This window comes from Athene cunicularia (genome assembly GCF_003259725.1).
Source record: "Athene cunicularia isolate RWA chromosome Z unlocalized genomic scaffold, athCun1 chrZ_part1, whole genome shotgun sequence".
NCBI lineage: Eukaryota > Metazoa > Chordata > Aves > Strigiformes > Strigidae > Athene > Athene cunicularia.
In genome coordinates, this window is record NW_020799142.1 from 15,748,681 (window position 1) to 15,770,748 (window position 22,068).

The following is a 22,068-nucleotide window of genomic DNA, read 5'->3' on the forward strand; positions in this document are numbered from 1 at the left end:
ATTTGAAGGTACTTTAGAGCCCAAAGAAAAGGACCTTACAGAAAATAAGTGCAGACAACATTATGGAATGATTTAAGTGAATGGTGACAGATAGACTGTAATTAAATAACAATGACAATAAAGTGGAGAACTATCAGTACTGATGAGACTGCACCACTAGAAATGCAGTGGTGCTGACAGGCACCTACAGTAGTGGGAGACAGCGGGTGCCTGTGGCCAACTGGCTGGCAGGCCGCTCAGGAAGACCCGTGAATGTTCTTCATACTCCTTCTCACGTCTGGATTAAATGGTTCTATTTTTCAGCATTTTTAACCTCAGGTTACTCAAAATACTTGTGATTCTTTAATTAATTTTCTGAACATTTCCTCATTCAGACCTCAGCCTGTCACAGATTTTTGCAGAAGCCTTGGAGAAAAGAGTTGATGCCTTGGTGTCCTTTTTTTGTTATTTAAATACGTGGATACTAGTCCCAGTGCAATTATTAGATCAGGAGAACCTTAAGTAAACCTAGTAGAAGCCTGAACAGATTACCACTTTTCTTGAAAATTATTCTGCATTTTCTTCCTCTTGTGTTCTTTGTTTGCATGCTTATTATATTGCAATAAGACAAATATTTCAGCTTTAGAGAAACATCAAAACATTAAATCTATGTAACAGGATCTGGAATCAGGCATTCTTATCTGAACATCACATTCGTAGAAAGATGTTCACTTGCAAGAGCCAAGTTCAGAGAAAGAAAACCTTCCAGGTGAGAGAGGCGATTCTCTCTCCAAGGAAAGAATAAAAGGAATCACAAAACCAATCTCAGTATGGCTAAGCACAGCAAGCAAATTGATTTAATAGGTGCAATACATGCTTGCATGCCAAATGCATAGACCACTGAGGCATAATTAGAGAATAATGAGATGACATGAAAAGTACAGCTTGAATTGAGTTTGAGGAGACTGTTCAAAGCAAAAGGCCCGAAGATATGAAATAGTCCATCACAGGAAACTCCTTGCTTGGAAACTTCATTAAAAAGCATGAAACAGTTTGTTTACAGAGATCAGCCACATTTTCAGAAATGGCTTGCTAGAAAATGAGACAAAAGCTCAGATAGTTGGAGTTCCTTTGCTAACATGTTTGAGTAGACTAATTCCCACAAATCTTTTTGCTTCAGTGTATTTTTTGTCCTACATGTGTTCTATCTGCCTGTTATCTGGGCTTTTAAATTAGTATTAAGCCTTATTACACTCTAAAGGTTTCCAAAAAACATCAATGCCAAGAGCAAAAGCCAAGTTCTGCTGCTAAAAGCAGATTTCATGAAATGTCACATTTTCTTCTTCTGCTTGCAGTTTTGATACTGGAAAATCTATCCACACCACTTCTAAAAATGGAGTTAATCATAGGCCTTGCTTGCTGAATTGCTTAACTGGAAACCCAAAGCCACAAGTAGATAGTTGGCTTGAATTCTCTAGTGGTACAAAAAAATTCAGATTTAGATCATATGTTCCTTTTAATATAATTTGCTTACAATTCACTGAAAAATAAAAATATCAGGTAACGTATAAATGGCTTTTTTATTCAAATTTAGAGAGTTCATATGATATTCTTTCCAAAATGTTAGTATAAATATTTCTTCCTTTTTTTCTATCATTTTCCTGAGGTCTAGTTTTTACTAGGCATGGGGGAAAAGACAGAAAGGAAAGTAGAAGGAGAAAACCAGATGTGGTCTCCCCTACACCACTGGGTAGACAGTGTCAGAAAGGAAACATTTTGGAAACATTCTGAGCAGAGAACTAATATAAGAAATACATTTTAGGCCTGCTATTCAATTATATAAATCCACTAATAGGTTTTTATAGTGTTTTTTCTGATGCTGCGGGTTAGCCTGTTTAACATCTACAGTCCAGTGGGACCCTATGGAAGGGGCTCTGTTAGCGACAACTTGTTTCTTTCTGATAAAGAAAATTGTGAAGTTTCATCTTTATTAAACTTTGGAGATAACAATGTCTGGCAAAAAAAGGGGACACCCCAGTCAGCTGTTAGCTCAACTTAATTCTTAGTATATCAATAAGCAATAAAAAGGCTCAAGAGAAGCTATAAAGCCATAACCAAAGTGTTTGTGCAGTTTACTTAATGAATGTAAAGTGTGTCTAACATCAGTATTTCAGAAAGAAATTATCATTATTTAGTTAGCAAATCTTTGGACAGATTTACATCTGAATTCAGTGAATATATTTAGTGTATAAAGTAAAACAATTTAACTTCCTAAAATGCATCAATGAAAATTCAGTTCTTATTTAGCAGATAATGCCTGTTCCAGAAGATGAGGCTTTTGTCTCTGTCTTCATTTATTCCTTGCACTGCTTTTTCTGATTGAAAGCTGTAAAATTAACAGGATCAGTGTCCATCTTATACAAGATGCTTTCTAATGACATAGTATATCAGGATTTTCTGTACATTTTTTGAAGAGTGTGATTTCCACAGTAACTGAAATGGTTTGGCCTACTAAAATAACCTATAACTGATGCAGAATAAATCCACCACATCTAAAAACAAAACTTAAATTGTGCTATTTTGATGTGAGACATGCACATCTCCAGGATACACAGGAATTAACGCACACAAGGTCACACTATGCTCAGCCTGTTGCTTCCCATCTGACAGCGAATGAGCCTTCCCCTATCCTGGGCTTTTATACTGAAAAATGCTAGTGACAGGCACACTGTGGCCTTTCTCTGGAATCCTTCATGTCCACGGTGGGTTCTACCAGCTGAGGTGGTCCCCTGCTGTTTTTCATCCCAAGCAATCCAAGTAACAAATACGGATTCTGCATTTGAAGGGACCATCCAATCCTCCCCTTTCTCCAATAGCTACAGGCTGCCTCCTTGACAAGTGGGCTCCTGTCCCAGGGCACAAGCAATAAAATATTTACCTTTTCCTTGGAGACATAAAGTTTTATTATCTTGCTTTTGCTTTAAATAAGACCCTGTCCAAAGGCAGTTTCTACAGGGCAGATCTTCTATGACAATGCCAGTGAATTGCAGCTGCTATGCCAAATGCACCCATTCAGTGTGATGTTGGGATTGTGCTTCCAAGTGAAAATAATGGGAAGTAAGAACGTTGAGATGCGTAGGTAGGTCACAGCACAGACAGATGGCTGGAGAGATTGCTTGACACTAGGACAATGGGCCTCTTTGATGGGGGAAAAAATTTGCCCCTCCAGAACTTGTTTGTCCCTCTGTAATATTTAAAGATGGCCTTAAAAGATAAGGTGTCCCTAGAGGATTGATTCATTTGGATCCTACCTCTCTCCCTTCCCATAGTTTCCAAGACAGGATAGGCTGAAGATGGAGAGACTTAAAGGGGAATATCAGGAGTGCAATTTGTATTCTTAAAAAGTCTTGTAAATTCTTCATTTTGAGATGGATTTTATTTCCTTCCCTCTTCTACTATTGCTTACTTCTCTAAAAAAAACCAAACCAAAACAAAATTCCCCAACAAAAAACTACAGGATTAAATTGCTAAACAGTAATAAGTAAGGCCAACATTAAGATTTTCTATGCAGCCTTAATTACAAGCTCTCATGCATATTCATTACAATGCCATTATTCCTTATGTAACTAAAAGCTATATTTTTTTCACAGATTTTTTCTTTTAGCGACCTTGCAGAGAGTAGAAGAGCATTATTTAAGGACACAAAAGGAAGTGCACTGAGGGTTTCTTTCACTGTGTAAAGAAACTGTGCAGTCTTTAACAATGAAGCAGTGCTGCTGAGATCCAGGATTCAGAACTTCTCCTGTCCTTGCCAAGATTCCTGCTATTGCCCAAAGCAAATCATTAATAATCTTTGTAAAGATTGCTTGTGATGTTATTACTTCCTGTCCTATTAGGAGCATGGGGAAGATCAGCCATTAATGCTTAGAAGTCACTCAAGAGAGTTCACCACCTTTATCCCCATCTTGGTAGAGAGACTAAATGATACACACTGTGCAAGATGTTTGAACACGATGGATAGCCAAAAAAGGAAAAAAGGCTGAACATGTTATGTTTGTCATCACTGAACACTGAATAAGGCAGTCTGTAAGGATAAACAGTATCCACTAATGTCATAAAACATTTTGTCAAAATGCAGACACAAAAGTTGCTGAATTAGCACTGGCTTTTCATAGCTTTGGCATCTCTGGAGTTACAGCAAAGCTTTTTGAACATAGAAAACCTGTGATGTGTGCTGCGCCAGATGCTCCTGTCACTAAAAGCAGCTTCAGTTTGCATGCATTGTGTGAAGTGCCTGAAGCTGTATGAAGAACAACGGTGGAAAATTCTGTCTTTAAATGGCTGCTTTCTGCCAATGAAACTACAGCAAAGCAGTTCCTGTGCCTTCAATAGCAACTTCCATGCTGCTTCTTCCTTTACAAAGACCACCCTCCATCAAATCTGCAAGAAAGTTGAGGAACACATTAGGGACAGAATAACTTTTGGTTCACAGCATATTCTTGCTCTGGCCTAAAATTTAACAGGAGTGGAAAGATAAATATGAAGCAGCCACAGCTGACTTTCTTCAGCTTCTGCCCAGGCAAATTGAAGAGTCTATACAATTTTGCATCTTAAACTTTAATTTTTTTTTCAATGTATGCAACAAGAAAGGACAAACTTCTGTCAAAGTCTTCAATTCCCCATTCTGATTCTCTGTTCATTTGATGCAGTGTGATCAGCTATGCCATCTCATGCAAATAAGACTTGTGATTCAGCCAGAGAAACAATTTATTTGATTTTCGGTGTAATAAAGCATTTTTCATTTAGATGCATTACAAGCTTTTGTATCTGAAAGTGTTAGCAAATAGTAAGAGCTAAACAAGACACTTAAGTGCTGTAGCATTTTAGAAACTTTTAAATAAAAACATGTTTCTGGAAAACCAGTGCCGTATTCACCTTACCCTTGGAATGTAGAACCGGGTGTGGGGGGGTTATGTATATTTACATAAAAGACATTTTCGTTGAGCAGTATGAGCCAAATCCTAACTGGTATTTGGATCCCGTTCGTTACTTTTGACACCCATCTAGTGGACACTACGCAGTATCACAGGATAAAATTTCTGTGACAACAGCCATGTGCAAGTAAGTCCTGCACGTACTTGTACTTGCTGGTGCAAACCACAGGGCATTTCCCAGCCGATGAAACTGCAGTTTTATCTAATAGAGTTCTAAATTTTAAAAAATCACTGTTTTATAATCTGACAGTGAAATCATTCACATAACCCTGCCTTAGTTTCTGACTGGGAGAAATAAGACTGGTAATAAAATATTCATATCATGTCTGCAAATGGTGGGCGAACAAAATAAAACAAATTTTCAGACAAAGTCACATGGTCCTTTCATTCGATAAAATACCTTTTAATCAGTTGAATAATTAAGTCCACTGTTAAATAAATCAATTTAATAGTCACTCCTTATGCAAAATTTTCCTGCTGTGAGATGGACTTACATCAACCTTCATTTATTTCTATCCCACTTCTAACTTTTGCTTTAGAGCTTTCAGGCAAGTTTATATATATTTGAAATGATACTGCCATTGCAAGTTAGTCTTAATGAGCACAGGAATAAACAATCCTATTTTACTTTAAATTGCATGAAAGATCTGCCCTCAATAGAGAAACAAAACATATAGACTGTGTATTGTTTGGAATTCTATGTGTTCCTTCAGGTGTTTAAAGAAAAAATTATTTTATTTAGGCAATTGAATAGAAGTGTTAGGAAATATGGATACTATGAGCTCATAGATGTTCCAAACACTTCATTGGTATCATGAGTATTTTCTGCTCCTGGAATACTCAGGAATTCAAACTCAAAAGATATTGATTGCAAGTGAACAGTAGCAGTCATGCTAGTACTAATGCCAATATGGTTAGTAATTTATGGCAGTATAATCTGCAAAATATGGTTTATTGTAGTATTCATGCTATCTTGCCCTTTACAATATGTTTTTAATTTTTTTTTTTTTTTTTTTTTTTTTTTTTTTTATCAATGAATAGGGAAAATGAAAGGCAGAAAGGAGCTTTGTGTTGTCCAAGATCCCCCAGCAGGCTGGTGGCAGAGCTCTCATTTGATATTTTAAGATTAAGCTTCGTTAGCTTTGAGATTAGTAATGTCATGTAGTAGAAGCACATTTGAGGACACAGAAAAAGTATTCAGGCATAATAAAAAGAAATGAAATTTGGGAAGAAGTATATGTATTAGGATTTACTGACAGTGAATTGTTCTGAAAACTAAACTGAAAAGAGGATTAAATTGCTAAGCTCTCTTGAAGTTTAATACCATTTTCTGAATAGTTTTTTAAAAATAAAACAAAATATTTTGCTTGCATCAAACTGTGAAAGGTGAATATAAAAGAAATAATATAGACTGAGAGCCAAAGAAAGCTTTCAGTTCCAGGAATATATGCAAAGTAACAATGAAACGAAATAAGACATGAAACTAAGGCCCATTCTCTGCCAGGCAATGTGAGTCTCTGTCAAACTAGGCAATATATGTTTCTTTGATTAGTTAATTTAACAAAGAAAAACAGGCCATGGGAATGGCCTTCAGTAAAACATTAAAGCGACAACCTCACTGCAACCTCAGATCAATGGTAGATGACGGCAAGAAACAAGCTAGTGCAGAGAGTGGCTTGTACCTGCTGTGACACCTGTGCGAGGCTGAAGTCTAATCAACAGCTGATATTTACTGAATATTTTCTCTTCCAGTGTCATTAGATATAATTGAGAACCAGCAGATGTCCTTCACATGAACACTGATTTCAAAATTAGTCCTTCAGATGGGTTCAATACAAACACATATTATGATGCTAACACTTAGCCATGTTTAAAAAAATCATGTTAATCTTCTGTTCATCCCTTATTCCCAAATGCTGTAGCAGTATTATTTAAGTTCCCATTAGTATGGCAAATAGTAAATGTAAAGTGGTTATAAGCCAAGGTCCATGCACACCTTGCCCACCATGTTGTAAAACAAAAGCCAATCTTTTGATTTTATAGACACAGCCAGATAGGGAAACAAAAGTCGTCTTCCACTTCTCACTGGATAAAATTGCTCCATCTCATCAGATGGAGACATAATCTTGTTAATCCACACATTTGTAACCTCTGAGATTGTAGACCACAATACATTAAGTCTAAAAACAGAGCCACATGTTCCAAAAAGGCGCCATATGGCAACAAACGTAGCTGTTGGGCTGCTAAGCAGCACAGGTTGCCATAAGCATGTCATCCCACCACTGCCTGCCCTACACTAGTTTCTAATTGATTACAGACTCCCATTCAAGGTCTTTGCACTGATTTTCAAGCTCTTTGTGGAAACGTCACAGACTGTATGAAAGAGAATCTTCTCTCTTTTTCTCTCAGCCTCTCATGATGGCAGTGTTGCCTAGGAATGATAAGCCTGTTTACCACTCTTAATACCAAATAAAAAAGCTAGAAGTGCTGGATCTAATCTGTGTGGTTCAAAGACACAAACAGCTACTGAAGTCACACTGCTTAGCAGTAAGCAAAGAACTTATTTCTTCAATCTGATTGTAAAGTAGCAACTGTAATGGATGCAAACATGCCCAAGCACACATATACACCTTAATACCACACCAGAGCTTTGTTCATTAAGATGAAAAAAAATAGTGTTCTTGAAATATTTGGGTAGTGTTAAAATATTAAGGTTGGGTACTCATTAACAAAAGAGCCCTCAGCTACCTCAACAGTAGGAGACAGGATAGTGACAGTCCAGCAGCTCAGGAGATACGGGACCTAAGGAAGAAAACAATGAAACATCATGTTTCCTCAGGGGTAGAGCTCATGAATACTCTACATGCAGAGAATCGTAATAATTTCCTGTGTTCCTAATAGTGGATTTTATCTATCCAGTTTATTTTCCTTAAGATTTGTTCTTTTTGGTTATCAGCAGTTTTAAAGTATATTTCTTGTGTGCCCTTGGTTTTTGGCTTAACAGTGGACTTGACCAGGTCTTTATTTCCCCGTTATTATCAAAAAGCAATTAAGTAGTGATAAATTTGTCAGAAGAGTTTACTACTTTCAAATTCTTATGTCAATGACATAAATTTTTCTTCTTTCTTTTTGCAGTTTCGATGTAGACAATGGTACATCATCGGGACGAAGTCCCTTGGATCCCATGACGAGCCCTGGATCAGGGCTAATTCTTCAGGCAAATTTTGTCCACAGTCAACGCAGGGAGTCTTTCCTTTACCGGTCAGACAGCGACTATGACCTGTCTCCAAAGTCCATGTCCAGGAACTCCTCCATTGCCAGTGATATGTAAGTACATTATAAAATACGTTTAGCCTATGTTTTGTCCTCTGTCTTAAGATTTTTCAAGCCACAAGAAATACCTTTTAAAAATCAAAGACAGTAATCACTGTACTGAAGTAATGGATAATTGTTTGTTTATTTATTTAATGAAACTTGAACTTTATTCTGCAATTTTCTTAAAGTAAGTATATCATGAGAGTGTACTTAATGTGTTTATGCACTTTATTAGCTTTGACAGAATAGTGAAGACAATACCATTACCATCAATACCATTGTATCAAAACACTAAGGAGAACTCTGATTTCCTGACTGTTAAGTTCTTTTCAAGAGAAATGATGCAAACTCAATTTCTGCTTCTTAATGTTCTTAAGAAAAAGATTCCATTTATTTGCATCAGGTATTTTTAGAGTTTTAGAGAAAAGATTTACCAGTTGGAAGAAATTAATAAATTAATGAGAAGCAAAAATGATTTGAAATACCCTTTTAACTAAAAGGCAAAATTTTCATAAAAAAACCTTTGGAAAGTTATTCTTTCACTCTCTCGCTAGTCTTCTGTGATGTGTGTATTTTCTGCTACAGGATCACACTTTTCAAATATGTACAGACCACATGTTACACGGTAGTGGAAGTCAGATGCAAATCTTTTGCTTATTTGTAAGACACTAGAAGCATGTCTAGCATCTAGTCACTTCTAAGTAGTAGAAATAGAGTACTAATTTTAAAAAAATGTTTTTTAATCAGGCAAAATCCAATCAATATCCTGTTTAAAAAAGAAGAAAGCACGCACAACAAAGGAAAAAGATTTTCATGGTAATGAGTGAAATTTCACCTGATATTTAAGTTGCAGTAATTATAATTCAGCATTCCTATTTTCAGCCTACGTACTATTTTTAGAAATGTTGATTAGTCCATCTATGGCTCTTTTTCTATGTAAGTGTCAAGATGAGAAAAATTCATGCCTTTACAGAGGGTTTGTGTAAGGTCCATACCTCAGTTAATCCTTGTACATTGATGTACTTAGTGAGATTTGTGCCCAGTGTAGACCAATTTTGGTTGAGACAAAATGACTAAGAAAGAGGACAATCCATCTTGCCTTGTCTTAAGGAAAAGTGTATTTCCCTTGCAAATAGTCACCCCCTTCCAGAAAATCTTCCTCTGACAGATAACCTTTCTTTTAGATGGACAAGAGTCAATCTTTTAGTTTAGCACCTGTGCCAGGATAGTTTTTAGAAAGATTTTTATGTTCAGGGGGGCAATCTAGGTCACTGTGTTGCTTATATGAGTCATTCCCAATTAATAATTCAATTAGTGTCCATCCTTGAACTCGTAATTCACTTCTGCATTTCCTAGACTTCTGGGTAATATTTCAGCACACTGCAGTAAACTGGATAAACAACTGAATTACTGAAATACTAAGCACACTTTTTCCTTTTGATATTTGTATCTATTGTTCCTTCCAAAATTTTCATAAAACACATCTGCATATAAAATATATCGGACCTTACATCTAGATAGATTTTCAGAATCTCCTGTCACAGAGAAGTTGTTGTACTAAGGTAGATATTCATGTCATTGTTTAGTGTGGGAGTACATCAGCAAATGTAAAAGGCAAGTTGTTTTAACCATGGGGTATTATTCATAAGCCAAACTATAATGTCACAGAAATGAAGTAAAATAGAAGCAAGGAATGAAAAAGGAGAAAGTTAAAAAAGATAAAATGGTGAGGAAAAATAAAAAATACCACAAACTCTGTATATATGGGTTCAAGGAGAAAGTGTACATGCTCATGGAAGGGAAAGCCACTGAAAATTGTTAAAATAGAGAAACCACTGCAGTTCAGGACATTCCTAAATGTGGTGGAGGCTGTAAGAGTTGTCAGGGGAAGTAATACACAAATTTTAGATTACTCCCAAATTATCCTATTTCCCTTTTGTATTTATATACATGCTTAATTTTAAGTATTGCATGTTTCTTAAGTATGAGTGAAGTATATTACAAAACATTCACGTAATTTAGGTAATGCAGGTGAATTTAATTGTACATAACAGTTTAACATAGGATCTCGTGATTCTTCCGTACTTGAGTTATCAACCTCGATATTTCACTTTGTAAAGCAAAATACAAAGAAAAAGGCATGCATCTTGTATTTGAACAGAATATATCATAAAGATTTCTCTAATTTCCATTACTCTCAAATAGTGTACTTACAACAATACATTCCACTTCAGCAGAACCAGATGAAACAAACAAAACTTCAAGTTTTAAAGTCAAATATAGAAATATATTAAAAATATATCAAAATATCTGAAAAATATACCTTAAAATATAAACATTTAAAAATATAAAGCTATAAAAATGTCATGATAGAAGACAGCCACTGGATGGCAGTGTTACCATACTGAATTCATCATTCTGCTCTTAAATGCACAGCTCCAACTGAGGAAGGGAACACAGTCATGCTCAGTTCTTTGCAAACCCAAGATAAAAAGATGAGCTCTGCCACAACTTCAAGTCAAAGCATCAAATGACAACCAAGAAACTAATATAGTCAGATATTAACCCCAGGTGAAGATACAACATGAGTCCCTATGCCCAAAGCAGTAAACCTCACAGAGCAACCAAGGGGAGTTTAATTCAGTGAGATGAGATAGAAAGTAACAGAATAGAGAAGGGGAAAGCTTTTTAAAATCAGAAGGATTAAAGTATATTTTAAAATCAAGAGCCAGATTAGCTACGGAAAAGAATAAAAGACAGGATGAGTGCAAGGCCGCTCGGATAAGAGGTTAGTGGGACTAATGTGGGTGCAGTTATGGCACTGAAAGAGGCAGAAAAAGCAGCTGTATGGTAAGAAAGGAAAAACAAATAAAAAGAAGTGGGAGTCAGTAACATTTTTTCAATTATCTCTTGGAATAAATAGCATGGTCCTAGAGAGGAAAAAAGTGGAACATGGAGATCATATGAGGAGATGAGAAAAAGCCATTCAAGGTTGTAAAGTGGAGAGGCAGGTGGTTTAGACAGGAAGATGCATGGTCCAAGGCAGAAGAGCACAGATGCATTGTGAAGCCTGGCTATGGATTTCCAGCAGGTAGGTGAGGATGTGCAAGAGAAATAGAAATCAGTGAACAAGCCAGTGAGGATGAGTGAGCCAATATGAGGGATTACAGGGCAGGATCTGTGACGAGAGACTGGAAAACAAATTTAAAGTGTAGCAGAACAAAGAACAGAAAATTTTCAAAAGTCCCCAACAGCACTACTGCAACACACAGGAAAAAGGGAACAGAAGCTAATTGAAAGATGAGAAAAATGATCAGTGTTGTACTGGAAGAATTGTCAGGTTTACATTTGAAGACATCAGTGAAGTAGGGAGCTTTGAGGATGTCCTGCAGAGGTAGTTTGATTACTTAATATTCACCTGTTTGAACTGCTGTTGCTGCTCAGAACTTGCAAATGCAGACAGAGGCAGAAGTGGTAATACTTGTTATACCTTTCCTGCTGAGGGATCACTGCCCTGATTAAGATAGCATTAGTAGCAAATCTCAATTTTAGCTGAAAATGGGTCTCTGACCAGGTTAAAAAGTGGTTTCTTCAGTGAAATCTTTAGCACTCTTATGAACACTAGAAAGAAGCCAATAAGCAGTCCAGCAGCTGTGGCAGAGCCCATGGTTTAACTGCTACTCTAAAGGAAGAAAAGCATGTGTAGTCCCTCTGTGATCCTGAAGAAGCAGACCAGAGTGTTGCAGGCCAGACCAGAGGACCAAGACACTTTTGCTACAGAAGTCTGTCTAAGCTCTGCTATGTCTTCTGAATGAATCTAGGGGAAAAACTATGTGACAATAAGCAGTACTTAAGTCTACCCTTTTCCCATTTCCACAGGGTCACAGAAACAGTTCGGATGCAACATCCAGGTCTTTCCAGGACTTGGTCAACTGAACCTCACTCAGTAAAAAGTAGCTGGTGTGGGGAGTTTTATGGGCTTTTTTAGAGAGGCTCAGCACTCTTTGCTTGATCAGGTGGAATATCAGTATAAGCTCTAATTAGTATAATTACACAAAAATTGCTAATTTCTATTAAGCCTATTGTTTCCATCTCTCAAGCACCAGTACCCAGACAGGGGGCACTGACCATAGGGAACTGCAGCATTATTGGTCTGGTGATCTGCTAAATGGCCAAGCAGCCCCCAGTGTACCCATTCCCCATACTGGCCACGTACTGCTCTTCTGCCAGTACCTTCTATAGACAGTAACATCCTTCTGCTGCTGTCCATGGTAAAACAAGTGTCAAGAGGATGCAATTCACTCCAGGATTTTTTCCCTGTAACTACAGTATTGTCCTGCCTTCTTCTAGAGGATGTGCTGCTCTGTAGACTGTATTTAAACATATCTATAAAACTTAGCTCCATGTTTGCCTAAAAAAAAATTTAAAAATACTCTCTTGAATAATAAAACACAAATGTGGACTACTTTGGAACAAAAGGAACCTCTGTAGTCTGATAAACATGGATACTGACATACAAAGAATTGTTTTGTTAGAATGAATTATGCCCTTCCTCAATAGCAGGGGAAACAGTTGTGGCATTTTTAATTTGTGTGGGTATTTTTTTCCAAAATAAAGCCAAAATATTCTGTAATTTTGCAAAGAATAAAGAATAACAGAATTACTCTGGCTGGAGAAGTCACCTTAAATAAAGGAAAATTCCAGTGTAGGGAGTTCCCTTATTTGTCAGTGACTGGCAGGTCTGGTCCTGACCTGAAGCTGCAAAAAGGCTGAAATATCCCTTTAACTGGCATGTGGAACAACTGCCAGGAAAGAATTTTTGAGCTCACACACGTTTCCCAGTTCTCAACAGTCTGCTTAGCTTTTAAAAAATTTCATTGTATTCAATCTGGATCAGATTCATAAAGGGAATGTACTTTAAAATAATGGCAGACAAAGATGGCAAACCTGGAGAGTTACTAAGGTTCATCTGAGCCTTTAATATGCCAATAAAATCATGAAATGAGGATATATTTTCTCATGTAGAACAGGAAGCCAAATTACTGGTGATACAGCTTATTCTTCTGTTTCTGAGCCAAGAAGACCTGGATTTATTAATAAAATGCTGTGAGTACATATCTGAAGTTATGGAAAAAAAAAACTTTTTACCTGAAAGGTTATGACCAATCCTTTAGGACAGCAGAAAACACATGCAGTTATTGAGCAGAGTAATTGCACTCAGTTTAACAAATTAGAAATAATTGTCTTTCTACATAAACTGCTGTTGAAATTCCTTATGATAAATCAGATTATTTTCTCCGAACCTGTGATATCATAGATATTACTGTCTGAAAAGAGCCAGTTAAACTTCAAAGTCCAACCTGCTTTAAAAAAAATCTTTTAAGATACATTTTCCATGTGTGTTTCAGCTTAGAAAAAATTTTTAAAGAGAAAATGTTTTAAATTGCTTGAGACATTTGTCCATGAAGAGAAATGTACTTACATGGCTTTAGGAAAAACAGACCAATATTTTGCTTCATTGGGTTTTGACTTTTTGTTCTTAAGATCTTTTAAATGGTGTAAATCCGTGTTGCTGCCTAAAGTAAGCTAAGTAATTAGTAAGTCATTGAAAATCTTTTTTTGAGTTATAAACAAAAACATTTTGCAAAAATACCAGTGTCCTTCCCAGCTGCTTGAGACATTTCACAAATGGAATCCAAACCAAAGAACTCAGTAATATCCAGCTTGCTTGAATTAAAGTTTCTGCTAACTTCATTTGTTGATCAGGAAAAGTTATGTTGAAAAAAAAAAAAGATAATATTTTCACATTGAGAAGGCTTCTTTTGCAATGCTTTTTAATTTAGTAGATTCTGAGGTGTTCTAATATGCCTTTATATGGTTGTTGAATCAGGATTTTTTTTATATAAAACACAAACTGATTTTATCTTCTGTTCAGACATTACAGAATCATTACTGAGTTTATGTCCAAATGGTAAGATTTAATAGTTTTTCAAATATAGCTTTCAGTTGTTAAAGACATCACTTCCCCTTCAAACACTTGTCATGTCAAGCTTATTTTTTCCCCTCTTCTGGAAATAATGGGTGTTTGAAACAAAATGGTAAGTTACTGCTCCTGTGCTAAACAAAGCAAACTTCTTTCCTAAACCTCTTCAGTCGAAGGTGGCATGTTATTAAAAACATGGTATCAAAACTGATTCTTAGCTGGGATTGCAGCCACATTACACCACCAGTCATCTCTGGGTTTGCTACGCAGATCTGCAGTGGAGGGGAGGGAGGATGAGTATTTTATATGTGCACACAGTACTGAAGGATGGAAGCAGTGTGGAGAAAGGGAACTTTGTAAAGAGGGACTTGAATGTCTTTGAGGATGCCTCTTAGACTCTTTTTCCAGCTCAGTATCACCTCGTGCACAGGCTGAATTTCACAACCCAGGAGAACATTTCTTCTTATTTTACCCCTCGGGGCACAAGAAACGCTCCATATGCTTGCAGTGGCACTCATGCTGTGTCAGCTGAAGAGTTTGTTCCCTGAAAATGGACAGTCTGAAATTCTGATGGTTTCGCCTTGTTTTTCTTGATGTTTTCTTGTTTCTTCACATATACATACATTTAGAGATCTTTCAATTTGGTTAGGGAACCCTTTTTTGCTAAACCTTGAAGCTGAGTCAATCTTTCTGTGGCTGGTTGAGAGCAAACTCACTCAGGCTGCGATGTTACCTTGTGTAGGTGCTGTTCTCAGCAGCTCTGCTCTCATGCCTTTTAGAGAGGAAATCTTTCTGCCTGCATCAGTAGGAGATTCATATGGAAAGTCACATATTCTTCAGAAGTAGCACATTCATATCAGTTCTCTACACTTCATCATACAGGGCAGAGACAAGAAAGCAACCAAATTGCTGCTAAAAAGCAGTTCAAGGTAATACATTTCATTTTCATTTGCAACAAGCTAAGAGTTTATATGTGTCAGCTAATGCAATCAGAACTGATTAATGGTAACTCACTAACTGGATTGCTTCCAGTCGTGTGTGCACACCCACTCACTAATTTTTTCTAACCTGAGCAGAAAACAAACCTATCCTTTAGTCACTGATGCTGGTTTGTTTTACAACCTTGCTTAGAGTTAAATGATTTTTTTCTGTTGTATGAACAGTCCCAACAATGGTACTGCTGAATTGGCCTGGACTCGTCTGATTGAGTTCAGCTCTTTTCTGGTTCGAAGTCCTACATCCTCTGCTTTAATCCAGCCTCTCCTTCAACACACAAACCAAACCCCAGCTCTGCAGTGGCTTGTTTTCCCTTGCCATTCCCTCAGTGACCTCCAGGCAGGCTGCAGAAGGAAAACTACCTATGCCACAGAAACACTCTGGAAAGTCCATGCTCTGTTCTCTTTAGGACTGAATAATTCTGTCAGACTGATTGCAGGCCAGTTGCTGAGAGTCATCTACCATTCCTCTGTCATCTAAATGGTCTGCTATATTATGGTTGTATTAAAGAATTGAAGCTGGGTGGCTGTTTGGGGCAATATGATACAGGTGATTTCTTGAGTTGTCCTGTGTTTTCATATCTCGCACATCATGCTGGCATCCTTCTGTGATGGCCCACTACATCATTACCTAGATGATTTCGTCAGGCAGATTAACCTAGTCACATGTGCAGTCTCTTTGGAAAACATCTAAGCACAAGAGACCTCAATCTTCCTTGAACCTTCCAAAGGTGCTATGGGTAGAAGTCTGATAGTGTTCCTATAGCATATTATATGGAATGGGGAAAAACAGTAATACTTTCTATTCTTTGAGTTCGTCCACTGATCCTGATTCCAGCCCATCCAGCAATCCTCAATGAAGCTGCTGAATTTGATGGGTCATTGTTCAGATCACCATCACTGAGACATAGTTAGCTGCCCTTTTCACCCAGCAAAGTCTTTTGTTTCTAGTCTGCTTGAAAGCACAGGTGCTGTGACATGATACTGGTGATGCACAGTAAAGTGCACAGATAACCAGAAAGAACTTCTTGATACTACCTGGATTAAGTCTCAAAAAAATCATTTAAAAAAATGCCTTAGTATTCAGTGTTCCTTCTCAGTCCTTTAGTCTGTATCTTTCCAAGTATTGAGGAAGCTCCTTACCTTGGGTGCTAATCCAGTTCAACTGGAGGTAAGGTAATTTGGGTAGTCTAACACTGATGACTTCAACAGAGCAGACTCCAAGTATTCAAAGGCTTCTTTCAAGCCTAGTAAAATGTATTTTGAGGAACTGACATGCTAAAAAGGTGGTATGAAAAAAGTACTTCCTTGTACAAAATGTTATACCTGGAAAGCTCCAGGTACGTCAGTGCATGGCATAGCTTGATGTGTATTAGCCATGTGTAATAATTCATGCTTGTTTTCAGCTGTCTTTTGGTTCTCTGGTCATAAGGCACCAAGAATTGTTTTCTTCATCAATATGCCATAGTAGAGTAACTTGATTTGTGCTCCATATGAAGTTAATTGGGGTGTTTGGAAACACACACATATGAAGTATTTGCTAGTGAGATTTATGCTAGAGAAATTATTTTTCCCTTTGATGTGTCTTCCTAAGTCTAACTCGTTTAGTCAGATAGTCCAATGAGAACTACTATAATCAGACTTTCTTTTGGCTGAGATAATGGATGTCTCAGGGACTGCGGCTTTTCTGAGCCAATCCTCTTCTATCTGGTTAAGTTCGGTCGAAATTAAGTAGAAAGAACTCTCCAGAACTCCTAATATTATAGCAATACTTTTGACTAATTAGGGAAAGCTCTGTTGCTGTATTAGGAGTATCAAGAGGACATAACTGCACGGTGTTATAGAAAAATGTGGTGTTCAGAAACACTCAGACAATAGCTGACAAGAGTCTGCTTCATTCAGGGTCTAATTTCGTCTACTGTGTGGTAGAACAAGTGGTTTCAAGTAGCTCTTTGTAAAAATCCTTTAAGGTACATGTTCCCAGAATTAAAGAAGTGCTCTGGGAAAAACAACCCCCTCCTCTGTAGCTCATGACTCCATCAACAATTTCAATTGCTTGCTCTCTCAACCCTAAATCCCAACCTGCCCACAGTGTCGGAGTCTCTAGCCTTAGATGCCTGATCATCCCCCAAATGGCGCTCGGCCTTTCAGTGAGATGGAAATCACTGACAACCCACTGACTCTCTGGAAAAGCTGTAAGTCTGTTTCTGTCACACCCCATAATGTGGCCACAACATTGAGACGTGCCTCTTATCCCCAGTCAGCCTTAGCTTTTGGAGCCAGGACTCATATTTGGACTACAAAATTGGTTTTGAAGTCTTCAGAAATTTAGGAGACATGATTTAAGCACTATTCCTGAAGAATAAATTAACTTGGAGCACTGTGATTTCAGCCTCCACAAAACCAGTATTGCAAACCAGCCCCTTTGGATTCTCCAAATGTGGATGATGATAAAGTGCAAACCGCATGCAGCAGCCAACCACCCCTCCCGAGCAATGTCCTTAGAGCACAGCATCTGCTGATTAGTATCATTACATGATGTTTCCATTACTCTGTCATAGTGCAATGTAGAATCAGATTTCATTGTTGTTAAAATCTGAACCTGAGCAGCATGCATATTTTCATGATTCCTAATTCATGTGTTCTTTGTGTGTTTATTTGACTTCTATAAAATGCGATGGGGGCAGAAAAAAAAATCCTAACAAATATGGTAAACAATCACTTCACACTCTGTTCTCCATTTGTGGTTTTGCACATGGTATATTTGTATTTCAGCATATTTGCAAGCAAAACACAAATGTCTCCTCTAAATTGCATTTATAGCATGTTATTGGACAGTAAGTCTGAATCAGCCTTGTGTACAGAAATGAATGGATGTCATGTTTAATCCAAATTTAGATGTTTACACTGAAAAAGGAGGCTACAATAGATTTTTCTGGTTCAAACAGAAGACAACTTTCATGTTCTTTTCTATTTTGTATGTTGTGTAGACAGTATAGATTTTCCCTTGCTTTTATGTTTGCTATGCTTCTATATTAAAAACAAAACAAAACAAAAAACACACACACAAAAAAAACAAAAAAACAAACAAACAAAAGTACAACTGTGTAAAAATTGAGTCAATTATTGTGAAAATTTGACAAAAACGTTCGTTCTTTCTGTGGTGCACAGTTCAGGGATTCCAGACAGACACTGTGCCCTAGGCTTTTCAAAGTCTGTTGGCAGCTTTATTCTTTCAAATAAGCTCTGTCCCAAGATTGTAGCCAGAGAACCCCACACAGACTATGCCAGTTGGATTTAAAGCCTGACCCACATCCTCATCCAATTCTTATCCTGGGGTAATAAGTGAATTTTTCATTCAAACAGAGGAGTGTGACAAACCAGTATGATCGTATTTTAAACTGGTACAAAGCATTAGGATTCTTTCCACTAGTCTTCCAGTTTATCCTATAAAAATTGTATCAAGGTTAACTAGGAATTTTATTTTGACTATATCTTGTATGTGAAAAGGTATATGTCAAATTGGTGTAAATACGTTTTGTACATTCTCCCCCCCCCCCCCCCTTTACACAGAGCTCTTATTTATCCTGTTTATATCTCCCATCTGCAGTGTGTGTCCTCAAGACTACTCACTGGGTATTCTTCGTATGTGTCTAGAAAGTCTTAATCTTAGTTTACTGTGTGGCTTTTACAAAGACAAACCTTATTCAGGACCTTCCTGGTGAAACTCCACACTGGCAAGTGCAGACTCAATGTTCCTCATGATCTCTAAGGTCTGGGACTCACTTCTTAATTGGTATCTTGACTTTTTTCTGACCACATTAAAAAATACCCTCTCTTTTTTAACTGCATCCTAGCAGGTCTGAAGAATGACTCTCTATCTACTCTTATTAGATGATAATATTAAATTATCCCAACTTAACTAACAAATAAAAGTTATGGACTCTTTCTATCCTTGTATTAATCTTCCTGCCTGCTTCTCTGTCTGCCCATGCATGCACCTCTAAGTTCCTTTTTAGCGGGGGCAAAGTTAATTACTGTTCTGTAATTGGGATAGAAGAAACAACATCAATCTTGAGGAAAGGAAGCAGAATTTTGTACTTTTTATTTGGCAACAGTCAGCTGAACATGTTCGTCTAATTTCTGATTTAGCATAGCACTCTTCTCCATGATGGGGACCATCATAGGTTATATGGGGTGAATTCAAGTATGTCCCATAGGAAAGGTTAAGAAGCAATCCCAGAAAATTTGCAGAAGGCCAGGCTTCATCATTTCGACGTGGTAAATAACTTGCAATAAGTTACATAATCTTTAGTCTGCTTAATAGAAATTTGACCTATATTTTATGTAATATCGATTCATCTTATGTGGACTGTTGTGTGCTTTAGCAGTCTTTTTTTTTGATAGTGGTAGATGTGATAATTTTAAATTTTGGGGCTGTTTTAAAATTATTCTGATTTCAAATCTGTCTTTCCATTAAAAAATGAAGATGTGAACAAGTATGGCAGGCATTCTAGTTAACGGAGCCTAACACTGATGTGAACAATTTCTTCTAACCTTAAGGGTTAACAGCTCTGTCTATATGTAGAAACTTGTGATATATTGCACAGGCTTTACACTGCCTCTTGCTGCTTCTGTATATAGATGTGTGGCACTGCCCTGTCCAGAATCCAGAGAGAATCATCTATCAGCTTCCATATCATCTGAAAAGACAACATCAGGACACTTACATCTTGTAGTGTTTACTACATCACAGTACACTGTAGATCAATGGCACTTTGCTTGAATCATACGTTCTTGCACTTCTGTACAAAAAATAATATATCCACTTTAGACATACCTGCTCCCTTTTTGAGCACTCTCACCTTTTCCAGATTTCCTGATCCAAGGTGGATTAAAGATTACTCACTGCACTGTACAATTGCTTTTCTATTCAAGTGTGTCTGATGCTTGCTAAACCACTTTGTGAAAGCTGTCAATATCTGTACTTTCAGTATCACACTTTCACCAAAATAATTATAATTTCTGGAATGGTTGCTCTTGACACAAGAGGCATTTGAAAAGTGAAAATTATATCCTGGGTTGATTTCAGTACATTAAATTAGTATTTAATAATGTCTCTAAAAAATAAAAAGCTACAGTATTTTATCAGTGTTCTCCAATGAAATGCAGTACAGCAAGCACTCAAGAACAAAGTTTGAAAATTAGAGGAGTGGGGTCATGCTCTTTTACAAAAAAGAAAAAAACCTCCAGGGCAGATAGCCCAGAAACATGTATTTGTCTCCTAAAAGTGCCTCAGCATTCAAGGCATGGCAAACAGGGACACTGAAACAGAGGAGCAAGAAAGTACCACCTCCAGTAAGGAAGTCCACCAGAGATTTTGAGAAGAAGGACCATCCTATTTTCACGGTTTTGCCAATCTGCACTTTGACAGTTAATAACTATGTTATATCAGTTGTCTGGAAATTTGAAGTGCTAATGAATATTTTGTGCATTGGTGTCATATGTTGGGCATTCGGTGTCTGTCACTGACAGATCTAGCTCTACTCTGTCTTATTTACAGGTAGAAACAATTTAATATTATTGTTCTTCATCCAGTGCTGCTGCTACTTGTAAAACTTTCTATCTCCAGCATTCTGCCCCTTCATCGTTTCCAAATGTGGGAATTAGACTTAGATTAGTAAAAAATGAATTTTCATATTAATTTTAGAAATGGTTTCTGTTCAGAATTTGATTGCTCAGAAAACACTAATTTCTCAGAATTTGTTTGTTTTTTGTCTAAACAACCTGAGTAACAGATAAAGTGAGTAGGCATGAGGAGGACAGGCAAATAATTTACTTGAGGCTTTAGGCTCTTCCATCTTTGCACAAGTCATTCAGATGACTAACACAGGATTCCTCACGCTACACAGCTGTGCCTCCTTCAAGTGTCAAAACAAGAGACCATGGAGTAGCTATACGCAAATGGCAAAAATAATCTTTATAAAAGGAAAGAAATTAACAGATTTTATTGAGAAACAGGTAAGCCAGCTGTTACACAGCAGATAATACCATTTCACAGAATTTGAAGACAAAGTGCATAATTTTTCTGGAAGTGAGGTAGCATACATATTCACACTATGGCTCTTCAAGTGGAGAACAGGAAAGGTAAAGATGGATGTGGCTTATCTTCTGCTGAAGCCTTTGTGTATCTGTGTAACTCATTAAGCAATCCTGGTCAGAAATTATAGTCTAAGGCATTTCCTGATGTTTTCATGACCCAGTGAAAACATGAAGAGGTACTAAACCCAGCTGGTCATTAACTCCCCTCTTAATGCCCTGGGCTGATTCATGATGTCTATAATAACCAAATCAATTTGGCTTCACTGGTCAATTAAAGCCTCTGAGTTCCTCCTGTGTTGCCATGTTTCTTCTCATTTGGTGTGAGGATCAGGCTTACACGCTTTCCAGCCAGGCTGGGACTCTGGTTTCACCTGAAGTGCAAACTTGTTCCACAGAGTCTGTAAAACTCCATTTCTCTCTTTCAACTAGCAGGAACAAAAGAGATGGTAATAAAAACAGCTACACAGATATTAAGCATTATCATTTTGAATACTGAGGAGTTTTGTTTCATCCCTACTAACTGCTGTTTTATTTAGGTTCTTATAGAAACTCAATCATATTTCTCCATTTATCAGTCTTTTTCTGATTACATTTTCATGTATTCAAAATCTATTGTTAAATACTCATATATATGAGTATATATATATATATATATATATATATATATATCTGCTAAACAGGATTGTTCAAAGCTTAAATG

At 37.1% G+C, this 22,068-nt stretch overlaps 1 protein-coding gene across 1 annotated transcript in view; it reads left to right on the forward strand.

The window, feature by feature from the left end:
* The window catches only part of PDE4D (phosphodiesterase 4D), a 658,904-nt gene that overhangs the window by 519,485 nt on the left and 117,351 nt on the right, over nucleotides 1–22,068 (forward strand). The window contains exon 4 of the mRNA XM_026865784.1: nucleotides 8,109–8,300. Coding sequence (XP_026721585.1) covers nucleotides 8,109–8,300 — 192 coding nt within the window. The remainder of the gene's footprint in view (nucleotides 1–8,108; nucleotides 8,301–22,068) is intronic.